Below are 14,084 nucleotides of genomic sequence, written 5' to 3'. Positions count from 1 at the left end.
GCTCTGCTGTTTGTATGGCATTGTTACTGACAGTGAACAGTTTAGCAATGGTGGCATATCTGGATAAATGGACCTCTTTTCCCCCACAATTCAGGATGTGTATCGGTACCCTCCCCTTGCAGACATCAACTACCCCTTTGGCTGTCAGGATGGTGGGCCTACAATCAGAATACACAGGTTCTACCAGGGCCTGGTATCTATCTATCAATCACCTATCCATTATCTACCTATTATCTATCTAACTAGTATCTATCTATTATCTATCTATCTATTATCTATCTATTTATTATCTATTATCTATCTTTTATCTATCTTTCTATCTATTTTCTGTGCTTATACTGCGGATCTCCTTACAATTCCATAAGGATAAATCAAGGTTCAACATCTGTAAGGCTGAAGTCTCTTGTGGGTTATTACTTCCATGATGTTCAGAAACAGAATTTTGATGTCAAAACCAATCTCTGACATTACTCATCCTTTGGAATACATCAGGGGCTGAGAAGCAGATATATAGAGCTCAGCCCCTCCATTGTCCCGTATCCTTCTCACTATATAGATTATGCAGCTTGTTGATGTAAATGGAAACACTTACATAATCCTCGTACAGTAAGTAGTAGAAACTGATAATGGGGTAGGTAGAACCATTACAGTAGGTCTTTAGAAACCTGTGATGCCCAGAGGCAAAACCCAGATATATGGGTGCAGAGGTAACAATAGCACCAGGAACCATATTTAGGGTATGGGGGACAAATACTATGAGTTTTGATGGTACTTTATGAGTGTCACTTTATGCTGTATATAATGTGATGTCTGTTAGACTTGCTGCATGGTAAATGATGGTTGAGGGAGGTTAGCTTGCAGCCAGAGCTACATTCTGGAGGTTTCATAGCTGAAATTTCCCTTCAAATTCATTTTTTTTCACATGTGCAGAATGTGATTTCAGTTGTAGGAAGTGTCATCTTAAAAAGGCATGGTGCAATTACCTGCCCCTTGTATTTTAGTAATAATTTGGGGGGCAGCTAAAACATCGGTAGAGCGATCCTTTGCCAGAAATCTAATGTGTATAGATACTTTCAGTCACTAGAAGAAGAATAATTCCTCACTAGGACTCTAATATCTCTAGAGTCCATTTGGTTGCCTACAAGTTGTCCTACTCTGATGACTTTCATGAATTTCAATGAGAAAAGCAATGTAGCAAACATTCTGCAACTTGAGGACCATCAATTTAGGTCTGATAACTATTGCCTAACTGTTGCTTGTGCTTTAGGTTATGACTGTCCTTTTTCTTTAGCATGAGGACTTCAACCAGAAGGTTTTCTCTTACTATTCTGATAATGGTCAACTTCACTGAGGTCAGCAACAAGACGAACAATCAAACTGTAGAAATCGTGAGGAGTACCCTGCTTGCCTTAGTGCTCCTGTCCTTCTGTGTCTTCATCTACTTTGTGACAATCATCTTGTACGTCTTCTTCACCACTCCTCATGTTCGGGAGAATGCTCGCTACATCCTGTTTGTCCACATGCTCATAAACGATACCTTGCTACTTTCTGTGCTGATATTCGTCTCTCTTGTAGCTATATTTGATGTGTACATCCCTGTGCCGATATGTTATGCCCTCGTCATGTACTCCACAAGTTCATTTAAGGTGACAGCCTACAACTTGGCCATCATGTCCTTTGAACGTTACTTTGCCATTTGCTATCCGTTAAGACATGCACAAGTCTGCACCATGCAGAGGTCTCTTTTAGTCATTGGAGTCATGTGGCTTCTGAGTAGCACTCCTCTGGTGCCTGACTTTATCGCCATGTGTTATTCAATGCCAAAGAATTTCTTCTCCACCAGCTTGATATGTCAGTGGTCAACATTTGCAATGAACAGTTTTCAATTAACCCTAAGGTCATTGATGGAGATCACCACCTTCATCTTGGTGGGATTGGTCATCCTTTACACCTATGTGAAAGTTATGGTGGTGGCTCGGAAGATTGGATCTGGGAGGTCTTCTGCTTTTAAGGCAGAGAAAACTGTTCTTCTTCACGCCTTCCAGCTCGGACTCTGTATGATGTATTTTTCATATTCTTTCACTGATGCTTACTTGAGGAAATATTTCTATTTTATACCAATAACCAACTTTTTCTTATTCATGTGCATCCCCAGATATATCAGTCCTTTGATTTATGGTGTAAGGGATGAAGTGTTCCGAAAATATATAAGGAAGATGAACTTCTTTGTATAGTTGGATGGATGTCACTAAATAAGGAAAGGCCAAACTTTACAACTTTTTGCAAAATGGGTGCAGCCCAAAAGGATGGTTGGACAATATTTATTAGGTAGACTAGGAATGAAAGGACCCATATCTACATGCCCACTATCAGGTATAATACAACACATATTATAATAAATTTGTCCCAATCACCCAATTTACTTTTTTTTACTTAAAAAATATGTTTTAGTAGAGGTGGGCCAAATCTTGGGTAGGTTGGCAGTATGTATAGTATTCATCTTTTGGTTCTACTTTAGTTCAGGCATTGGTGGGCAGATCCTACTCGTGTACACAAGCAGTATCTGGTGTAGAATGTCTTTTCACTCCATGAGAAGTTGAAAAATACATTTTGCTTTGATCCCGATATGACTATTGTAGATGGGAGCCAACAGAGGACCCTCCAACTACGAAGAACACATGACCGATACTATTATTATCATACAGCCAAAGCTCACCGGAGGATTTTCAGGTATTCTTGTTTGGTCCTGAGAAGCCACATTCGAGATATCTGTGAACAATACTCCAATCTTAGAGACTGATATTCTGTGTGTTTCCATTTCTAAGAACCAAGTAAAACTGTAAAAGTGAAAACAAAAAACCATGAAAAAGTTAAAAAAAAAATGGAAAAATCTTGTGGAATGTAAAAATGTGTGAAACTCAAAAATTTGTAGAATTTCAATAATTTTAAATTTTTAATAATAATTAAAACATTATTAATATTTGAATAATTCAATCTTATGGATAGAATTGAGCAAAAAGATTTGTACTGCCCATATTCGGTGTTGAGTCCTCCAAGGAAGTCAGGCCAGGAGGGGCAGTGTTCACTTCTGTACCCGATGTCTTCAGCCCTGCATCTGGATTTTGCGACGTCTTTATGTCTTACTCTATGAGATGCCTGGGATGCTGGCCCCAGGAATGCAGTCTGCCCCGGAGTAACTCCTCAGTAGACTGGAAGCCAGATTAGGGGAGAGCGAATCTTTTGCTCAGCTCTAGTTGTAGATCATTATAGTCTCCAGAGACAAATAAGAAAACGGGGAGCTGCATACAGATTTGTGTGTATAGAATAAAATGTTGTTATTCTGCTTTATCGAAGGCTTCCACAAATACCACAAAACTGTTATTATCATCTAATGAGAATGAGAGGACTCTGCTCATCTTGCCACAGTCTGTACAGACAAACTGACTGAGTGAGCTACAGAAAACGAAAAGCATCAGCCTTACGTGAAACCAGAGTGTAATCTATAGTATTATTTTCTATGAGGATAATAAAGAAAAAAAAGATCAACATTGTCATACTTAAAGGGGTTGTCCTACTTGCTTTCTTTTCTAGTACAGGGTCAAGAGAGAAAAAGCTGATTACATGGTGTTCCTAATACACAGCGACAATTTGGGTAACGCTCAACATTTGACCCTTCTTCCAATAGCACCACCAAAAGAGAAATGAAGCATTACTCATGTATCATCGATTCTGTGATGTATAGATGTGCAGCGTACTCTAAGGAGGGTGAGAACATGACTGTCCGACACTGGGGAAGCCATATGAGGAATAGAAAGGCGCCTTATAACTCTACATCCTGAGTACCGTGCTGTACCTACAAGACATTGTATTCTGTAGCGTTGTGCCTAGCAAAGATGCAACCAAAAGCTTCTCTTCCCTGATTCAGCACCTGAACTGGTCCCGCAACCTACCAAATGCATATAATACACGTGCCTTATATATGCCAGAAGGGCTTGTGGGTACCATGGAACACCAGGGCTCAGGTACAAATGCTAGAATTCCCTATCCTGCCCTTATTCGATAACCAGACTATGGACATTTGTTGTGGATCGGCCCAGAATCGGTCTGTTTTGAGGTTTTATGCTATTTTAGTAGATTGTCCCTTTTGCATTTTCTGCATGCTCAACATTGTGATTTATGATGTTGTTCCTTTAGTCATTGCCACAATCCTCTTGATCCTCCATGATTCGGCTTTTGTATGTACTGAACGACGTTATTGGTCCACTAGTTGGCCCCAGTGACATACCGAACAGCAGGACTATGATGGCTTTATTAAATTTATTGGATGCATGGAGCACAATCTTCCCAGAAGAAGGGGCAAGCACTTTCCTTTTATTCTGCAAGAATTTTCAACTATTTTACAGAAGTAGACTAACGGGGGGGGATATATCCTTTACTAAAACAGAGAAGATGCTCCAAGATCACTTTGTATTAGGCCTCATAAGCCAGTAACTGTAGAGGATCAGGTTAGCGTAGAAGAGGCATAAGTTATAACCTGACTTAATGTTATACCACACGCTGAAGTAAGCCATTGTAACGGGGCTCAGGGTGGTAACTGCAGGCGAAGTACTCGTCTTCTGCGCCCCGACCCACTAGAGAAAATCAAGGTCTTACATTAGTGTGTGTGTGCATGCGTGTGTGTGTGGACATGTTACCATAAAGGACACCTCCTAGCTCTTCTGGTCTTCCATGCATTGCACGGCTCCGCTCCTCTTTACAGACACTCTGTAAAGACACTCAGGAGATGCAGATGCCTTTCTCTTGGTTTCAATACAGTGAAATGTTTTCAATTAACATTTTTCAGTGGTATAGTTGGTGACCTGCAGAACAGGTTACAGCATTTCAACCATTCTAAATATAGAGACAATTTAGCTGAGCTCTTTCAGTAACCATTATCCTTTATGACATTTTTCGTGAACTGTGTGCCTAGAGATGGGCGAACCCAAACAGTAAAGTTCGGCGTTCATACCGAACACCTACTGTTCGGGCACGAACACCGAACACGGACTTCGCCAGGAAGTCCGTGTTACTGTTCAGGTTCGGCCCCCCAAACATCGGGTGTTTGTCGCCGTGTCATGGCAAACACCGCTTCTGATCAGCAGTAAAATCATCACCGCCAGTAAGACAGCTTGAGCGCACAGCTGTGATCAGAGGTATAAACTTCATCTCCGGTCACTGGTGTCAGCTGATGGGACTACTGCTCCCAACCAACTGCCGCCTGCTGCCACTAATAACAATGAGAGCAGGAGTGGCTGATGGGTGTATACATTAGCCGGCTCCTGCACTGTAAATAAGTAATTAGAAAAAAGAACAGTGTGGATTCCCCTGTATTTTTGATAACCAGCCAGGCAAAACTCACAGCTGGGGCTGCAAATCTCAGCTGTCAGCTTCAGCAAGGCTGGTTATCGAGAATAGAGGGATCCTCATGCCATATCTTTTTAATTATTTAAATAAATAATTAAAAAAAACAATGTGGTATACCCCCAATTTTTGACAACCAGCCTTGCTAAGCAGACAGCTGGGGGCTGATATTCTCAGGCTGGTAAGAGGCCATGGATATTGCCCTCTCTGGCCTAAAAATTGCAGCCCACAGCTAGAAAAGACACATCTATTAGAAATGCCAAGTAGAATTCATATTTGTGGGTTTGATGTCACCTTTGTATTGTCCGGTGACATAAAGCTGATGGATTAGTAATGGAGAGGCATCTATTAGACACCTATAAATTACTAATCCTATATATCTATGGTAAATAAAGACACAGCCAGAATAAAGTATTTATTTTAAATAAAACAAAACACACTTTTACTTTTTTATTTAACCTCTTCCCGACATTTGACGTACTATCGCGTCGAGGTGGGGTGGGCCCATATGACCACCGACGGGATAGTACGTCATACGCGATCGGCCGCGCTCACGAGGGGAGCGCGGCCGATCGCGGCCGGGTGTCGGCTGCATATCGCAGCTGACATCCGGCACTATGTGCCAGGAGTGGTCACGGACCGCCCCCGGCACACCGCGATCAAACATGATCGCGATGTGCCGGCGGTGCAGGGAAGCATCGCGCAGGGAGGGGGCTCCCTGCGGGCTTCCCTGAGACCCCCGGAGCAACGCGATGTGATTGCGTTGCTGCGAGGGTCTTACCTCCCTCCCTGCCTGCTCCAGACCCGGATCCAAGATGGCCGCGGATCCGGGTCCTGCAGGGAGGGAGGTGGCTTCACAGAAGCCTGCTCAGAGCAGGCACTGTGAAGCAGCCTGCACTTCTCTCAGATCGGTGATCTGACAGAGTGCTATGCAAACTGGCAGATCACCGATCTATATTGTCCCCCCCTGGGGCAAAGTAAAAAAGCAAAAAAAAAAATTTCCAAATGTGTAAAAAAAAATAAAAAAAAATATTCCAAAATAATGAAAAAAAAAAAAATATTATTCCCATAAATACATTTCTTTATCTAAATAAATAAAAAAAAACAATAAAAGTACACATATTTAGTATCGCCGCGTCCGTAACGACCCGACCTATAAAACTGGCCCACTAGTTAACCCCTTCAGTAAACACCGTAAGAAAAAAAAAAAAAAACGAGGCAAAAAACAATGCTTTATTATCATACCGCTGAACAAAAAGTGGAATAACACGCGATCAAAAAGACAGATATAAATAACCATGGTACCGCTGAAAGCGTCATCTTGTCCCGCAAATAACGAGCCACCATACAGCATGATCAGCAAAAAAATAAAAAAGTTATAGTCCTGAGAATAAAGCGATGCAAAAATAATTATTTTTTCCATAAAATAGTTTTTATCGTATAAAAGCGCCAAAACATAAAAAAATGATATAAATGAGGTATCGCTGTAATCGTACTGACCCGAAGAATAAAACTGCTTTATCAATTTTACCAAACGCGGAACAGTATAAACGCCTCCCCCAAAAGAAATTCATTAATAGCTGGTTTTTGGTCATTCTGCCTCACAAAAATCGGAATAAAAAGCGATCAAAAAATGTGACGTGCCCAAAAATGTTACCAATAAAAACGTCAACTCGTCCCGCAAAAAACAAGACCTCACATGACTCTGTGGACCAAAATATGGAAAATTTATAGCTCTCAAAATGTGGTAACGCCAAAAATATTTTTTGCAATAAAAAGCGTCTTTCAGTGTGTGACGGCTGCCAATCATAAAAATCCGCTAAAAAACCCGCTATAAAAGTAAATCAAACCCCCCTTCATCACCCCCTTAGTTAGGGAAAAATAAAAAAAATGTATTTATTTCCATTTTCCCATTAGGTTTAGGGCTAGGGTTGGGGCTAGCGTTAAGGCTACAGTTAGGGTTGGGGCTAAAGTTAGGGTTAGGGTTGGGGCTAAAGTTACGGTTAGGGTTTAGATTACATTTACGGTTGGGAATAGGGTTGGGATTAGGGTTAGGGGTGTGTCAGGGTTAGAGGTGTGGTTAGGGTTACTGTTGGGATTAGGGTTAGGGGTGTGTTTGGATTAGGGTTTCAGTTATAATTGGGGGGTTTCCACTGTTTCGGCACATCAGGGGCTCTCCAAACGCGACATGGCGTCCGATCTCAATTCCAGCCAATTCTGCGTTGAAAAAGTAAAACAGTGCTCCTTCCCTTCTGAGCTCTCCCGTGTGCCCAAACAGGGGTTTACCCCAACATATGGGGTATCAGCGTACTCAGGACAAATAGGACAACAACCTTTGGGGTCCAATTTCTCCTGTTACCCCTGGGAAAATACAAAACTGGGGGCTAAAAAATAATTTTTGTAGGAAAAAAAAGGATTTTTTATTTTCACGGCTCTGCGTTATAAACTGTAGTGAAACACTTGGGGGTTCAAAGTTCTTACAACACATCTAGATAAGTTCCTTGGGGGGTCTAGTTTCCAAAATGGGGTCACTTGTGTGGGGCTTCTACTGTTTAGGTACATTAGGGGCTCTGCAAACGCAATGTGACGCCTGCAGACCGTTCCATCTAAGTCTGCATTCCAAATGGCGCTCCTTCCCTTCCGAGCCCTCCCATGCATCCAAACGGTGGTTCCCCCCACATATGGGGTATCAGCGCAGTCAGGACAAATTGGACAACAACTTTTGGGGTCCAATTTCTCCTGTTACCCTCGGGAAAATACAAAACTGGGGGCTGAAAAATAATTTTTGTGGGAAAAAATTTTAGTTTTATTTTTACGGCTCTGCATTATAAACTTCTGTGAAGCCCTTGGTGGGTCAAAGCGCTCACCACACATCTAGATAAGTTCCTTAGGGGGTCTACTTTCCAACATGGTGTCACTTGTGGGGGGTTTCTACTGTTTAGGTACATTAGGGGCTCTGCAAACGCAATGTGACGCCTGCAGACCATTCCATCTAAGTCTGCATTCCAAATGGCGCTCCTTCACTTCCGAGCCCTTCCATGCGTCCAAACGGTGGTTCCCCCCCACATATAAGGTATCAGCGCACTCAGGACAAATTGGACAACAACTTTTGGGGTCCAATTTCTCCTGTTACCCTCGGGAAAATACAAAACTGGGGGCTAAAAAATAATTTTTGTGGGAAAAAAATTTTGTTTTATTTTTATGGCTCTGCATTATAAACTTCTGTGAAGCCCTTGGTGGGTCAAAGCGCTCACCACACATCTAGATAAGTTCCTTAGGGGGTCTACTTTCCAACATGGTGTCACTTGTGGGGGGTTTCTACTGTTTAGGTACATTAGGGGCTCTGCAAACGCAATATGACGCCTGCAGACCATTCCATCTAAGTCTGCATTCCAAATGGCGCTCCTTCACTTCCGAGCCCTTCCATGCGTCCAAACGGTGGTTCCCCCCCACATATGGGGTATCAGCGCACTCAGGACAAATTGGACAACAACTTTTGGGGTCCAATTTCTCCTGTTACCCTCGGAAAAATACAAAACTGGGGGCTGAAAAATAATTTTTGTGGGAAAAAATTTTAGTTTTATTTTTACGGCTCTGCATTATAAACTTCTGTGAAGCCCTTGGTGGGTCAAAGCGCTCACCACACATCTAGATAAGTTCCTTAGGGGGTCTACTTTCCAACATGGTGTCACTTGTGGGGGGTTTCTACTGTTTAGGTACATTAGGGGCTCTGCAAACGCAATGTGACGCCTGCAGACCATTCCATCTAAGTCTGCATTCCAAATGGCGCTCCTTCACTTCCGAGCCCTTCCATGCGTCCAAACGGTGGTTCCCCCCCACATATGGGGTATCAGCGCACTCAAGACAAATTGGACAACAACTTTTGGGGTCCAATTTCTCCTGTTACCCTCGGGAAAATACAAAACTGGGGGCTAAAAAATAATTTTTGTGGGAAAAAAATTTTGTTTTATTTTTATGGCTCTGCATTATAAACTTCTGTGAAGCCCTTGGTGGGTCAAAGCGCTCACCACACATCTAGATAAGTTCCTTAGGGGGTCTACTTTCCAACACGGTGTCACTTGTGGGGGGTTTCTACTGTTTAGGTACATTAGGGGCTCTGCAAACGCAATGTGACGCCTGCAGACCATTCCATCTAAGTCTGCATTCCAAATGGCGCTCCTTCCTTTCCGAGCCCTCCCATGCGCCCAAACAGTGGTTCTCCCCACATATGGTATATCATCGCACTCAGGACAACTTGGACAACAAATTTTGGGGTCCAATTTCTCCTGCTACCCTCGGGAAAATACAAAACTGGGGGCTAAAAAAATAATTTTTGTGGGAAAAAATTTTTGTTTTATTTTTACGGCTCTGCATTATTAACTTCTGTGAAGCCCTTGGTGGGTCAAAGCGCTCAAAACACATCTAGATAAGTTCCTTAGGGGGTCTACTTTCCAAAATGGTGTCACTTGTGGGGGGTTTCAATGTTTAGGCACATCAGTGGCTCTCCAAACGCAACATGGCGTCCCATCTCAATTCCTGTCAATTTTGCATTGAAAAGTCAAACGGTGCTACTTCCCTTCCGAGCTCTCCCATGCGCCCAAACAGTGGTTTACCCCCACATATGGGGTATCAGCGTACTCAGGACAAATTGTACAACAACTTTTGGGGTCCAATTTCTTCTCTTACCCTTGGGAAAATAAAAAATTGGGGGTGAAAAGATAATTTTTGTGAAAAAATATGATTTTTTATTTTTACGGTTCTGCATTATAAACTTCTGTGAAGCACTTGGTGGGTCAAAGTGCTCACCACACCTCTAGATAAGTTCCTTAGGGGGTCTACTTTCCAAAATGGTGTCACTTGTGGGGGGTTTCAATGTTTAGGCACATCAGTGGCTCTCCAAACGCAACATGACGTCCCATCTCAATTCCTGTCAATTTTGCATTGAAAAGTCAAACGGCGCTCCTTCCCTTCCGAGGTCTCCCATGCGCCCAAACAGTGGTTTATCCCCACATATGGGGTATCAGCGTACTCAGGACAAATTTTACAACAACTTTTGGGGTCCAATTTCTTCTCTTACCCTTGGGAAAATAAAAAATTGGGGGCGAAAAATAATTTTTGTGAAAAAATATGATTTTTTATTTTTACGGTTCTGCATTATAAACTTCTGTGAAGCACTTGGTGGGTCAAAGTGCTCACCACACCTCTAGATAAGTTCCTTAGGGGGTCTACTTTCCAAAATGGTGTCACTTGTGGGGGGTTTCAATGTTTAGGCACATCAGTGGCTCTCCAAACGCAACATGACGTCCCATCTCAATTCCTGTCAATTTTGCATTGAAAAGTCAAACAGCGCTCCTTCCCTTCCGAGGTCTCCCATGCGCCCAAACAGTGGTTTATCCCCACATATGGGGTATCAGCGTACTCAGGACAAATTTTACAACAACTTTTGGGGTCCAATTTCTTCTCTTACCCTTGGGAAAATAAAAAATTGGGGGCGAAAAATAATTTTTGTGAAAAAATATGATTTTTTATTTTTACGGTTCTGCATTATAAACTTCTGTGAAGCACTTGGTGGGTCAAAGTGCTCACCACACCTCTAGATAAGTTCCTTAGGGGGTCTACTTTCCAAAATGGTGTCACTTGTGGGGGGTTTCAATGTTTAGGCACATCAGGGGCTCCCCAAACGCAACATGGCGTCCCATCTCAATTCCAGTCAATTTTGCATTGAAAAGTCAAATGGCGCTCCTTCGCTTCCGAGCTCTGTCATGTGCCCAAACAGTGGTTTACCCCCAAATATGGGGTATCGGCGTACTCAGGACAAATTGTACAACAACTTTTGGGGTCCATTTTCTCCTGTTACCCTTGGTAAAATAAAACAAATTGGAGCTGAAGTAAATTTTTTGTGAAAAAAAGTTAAATGTTCATTTTTATTTAAACATTCCAAAAATTCCTGTGAAGCACCAGAAGGGTTAATAAACTTCTTGAATATGGTTTTGAGCACCTTGAGGGGTGCAGTTTTTAGAATGGTGTCACACTTGGGTATTTTCTATCATATAGACCCCTCAAAATGACTTCAAATGAGATGTGGTCCCTAAAAAAAAATGGTGTTGTAAAAATGAGAAATTGTTGGTCAACTTTTAACCCTTATAACTCCCTAACAAAAAAAAATTTTGGTTCCAAAATTGTGCTGATGTAAAGTAGACATGTGGGAAATGTTACTTATTAAGTATTTTGTGTGACATATCTCTGTGATTTAAGGGCATAAAAATTCAAAGTTGGAAAATTGCAAAATTTTCAAAATTTTCGCCAAATTTCCATTTTTTTTGCAAATAAACGCAGGTAATATCAAAGAAATTTTACCACTATCATGAAGTACAATATGTCACGAGAAAACAATGTCAGAATTGCCAAGATCCTTTGAAGCGTTCCAGAGTTATAACCTCATAAAGGGACAGTGGTCAGAATTGTAAAAATTGGCCCGGTCATTAACGTGCAAACCACCCTTGGGGGTGAAGGGGTTAAAAATAACAGTTATGCTCACCTAATGCCTATTCTACTGAATCCCTCGTCTCCTGTAATAAAGCAAAAATAAAAAACAACCATATCCTTCACCTGTCCTTTGTTCTGTATCTGGGGATAAACAGCTTTCAACCTGGATGGTGCCAAGATTTGACCATCCAGGCTGAGAACCACTGGTGACTGAGCTGCTGCGAGCGCAGCATCAGTGACTAGCAGTGATATAATTGAGGTTACCACAGGTCACTGAGGCTGCATGGATGTATGCCTGTTGATGGATGAAAGCTACAAATCATTCCCATCCCTAGAGTTGTTGACTGTTCATGAATGATGGAGTAATATAGCGCCAGACAGTGCTATTCAAGCACAAGAGCACAATCCTTACAGCATCTATCCAGCAGCGACTGCCAGTGCGGCGCCGTGCGCAATCAGTGCGCTTTCCTGGCCCAAGAAAGGGTGGTCAGTGGCATCCACCAGTGCGGCTCTGTATGCACTCTTGTGCGGTAAATATTAGTTTTCCCCTGGCACCGCGATTGCGGCGCCGAGCACTAGTGGTCTAGAGAGACTCTTCCCCCTGTCCTTGGGGCAGAGTTCTGTGACCTCGCTCTAGTGCTCACTTTGCGGTTTGGCGGCCCTGTGAAGCAACAGGGTTCATCTCCCTTTTCATACCGGGTGAAGCTAACCCGTGTGTGAACACGTTATACTGTCATATTGTGTCCGCCATTACTTAGCAGAAGGTTCCATCTCTGCACGGTGGACTCCGGGCTGCGAACGCACCTCTTATCACTCATTATATTATTTGGTGCTTTAAACCAGCCCTAAGGGTACTGTCACACAGTGCCATTTTGATCGCTACGACGGTACGATTCGTGACGTTCTAGCGATATCGTTACGATATCGCAGTGTCTGACACGCAGCAGCGATCAGGGACCCTGCTGAGAATCGTACGTCGTAGCAGATCGTTTGGAACTTTCTTTCGTCGCTTGATCACCCGCTGACATCGCTGGATCGTTGTGTGTGACAGCGATCCAGCGATGTGTTCGCTTGTAACCAGGGTAAACATCGGGTAACTAAGCGCAGGGCCGCGCTTAGTAACCCGATGTTTACCGTGGTTACCAGCGTAAACGTAAAAAAACCAAACAGTACATACTTACATTCCGGTGTCTGTCCTCCGGCGTCTCAGCTTCTCTGCACTGTGAGCGCCGGCCAGCCAGAAAGCGAGCACGTCTGACATCACCGCTCTGCTTTCCGGCCGCTGTGCTTACACAGTGCAGAGAAGCTGAGACGCCGGGGGACAGACACCGGAATGTGAGTATGTACTGTTTGTTTTTTTTATGTTTACGCTGGTAACGACGGTAAACATCGGGTTACTAAGCGCGGCCCTGCGCTTAGTAACCCGATGTTTACCCTGGTTACCCGGGGACTTCGGCATCGCTCCAGCGCCGTGATTGCAACGTGTGACCGCAGTCTACGACGCTGGAGCGATAATCATACGATCGCTGCGACGTCACGGATCGTGCCGTCGTAGCGATCAAAATGGCACTGTGTGACAGTACCCAAACACGATGTTTTGTTCAAATGAAAGACTTATTCTGGCTGTCTTTATTTACCATATAACAATAGGATTACCAATGGCTAGGTGTCTTATAGACAGCTCTCCATTACTAATCTGTGGGTTTGATGTCACTGGACAATACAAAGGTGACATCAACCCCACAAACAAGAACCCCACTTGCTACTGCTACATGGCAAATGGGAAGAGCCAGGCAAAGCGCCAGAATTTTTGCATATAATAGATGTGCTTTTTCTGGGCGGCTGCGGGCTGCTATTTTTAGGCTGGTGGGGGCAATATCTATGGCCCCTTACCAGCCTGAGAATACCAGCCCCCCAGCTGTCTGCTATATCAATGCTGGTTGTCAAAAATGGGGCGGACCCCACACCCTCTGTTCTTGATAACCAGCATTGCTTAAGCTGACAGCTGAGGGTTACAGCCCCCCACTGTGAGTTTTGCCTGGCTGGTTGGTTATCAAAAGTACAGGGGAACCGACACCGTTTTTTTTTCATTAATTATTTACAGCACAGGAGTTGGCTGATGAATACTCTCATCCGCCTCTCCTGCTCTTGCTGTTATTAGTGGCAGCAGGCATCAGCTGATGGGAGCAGTAGTTCCA

The 14,084-nt window shown here is 43.2% G+C and overlaps 1 protein-coding gene across 1 annotated transcript; it reads left to right on the top strand.

Moving 5' to 3' along the window:
- Positions 1-1,334: 1,334 nt before the first annotated feature.
- LOC143791251 (odorant receptor 131-2-like) lies at positions 1,335-2,234 on the top strand. The gene has a single exon (XM_077279220.1). It carries the CDS (start codon positions 1,335-1,337, stop codon positions 2,232-2,234), a length of 900 nt encoding a protein of 299 aa, XP_077135335.1.
- Positions 2,235-14,084: the final 11,850 nt, after the last annotated feature.

The sequence above is a fragment of the Ranitomeya variabilis genome, unplaced genomic scaffold (genome assembly GCF_051348905.1).
Source record: "Ranitomeya variabilis isolate aRanVar5 unplaced genomic scaffold, aRanVar5.hap1 Scaffold_559, whole genome shotgun sequence".
Taxonomy (NCBI): Eukaryota; Metazoa; Chordata; class Amphibia; order Anura; family Dendrobatidae; genus Ranitomeya; species Ranitomeya variabilis.
The sequence above is the reverse complement of the archived record's forward strand: the minus strand, read 5'-3'. Positions and strand labels throughout refer to the sequence as shown.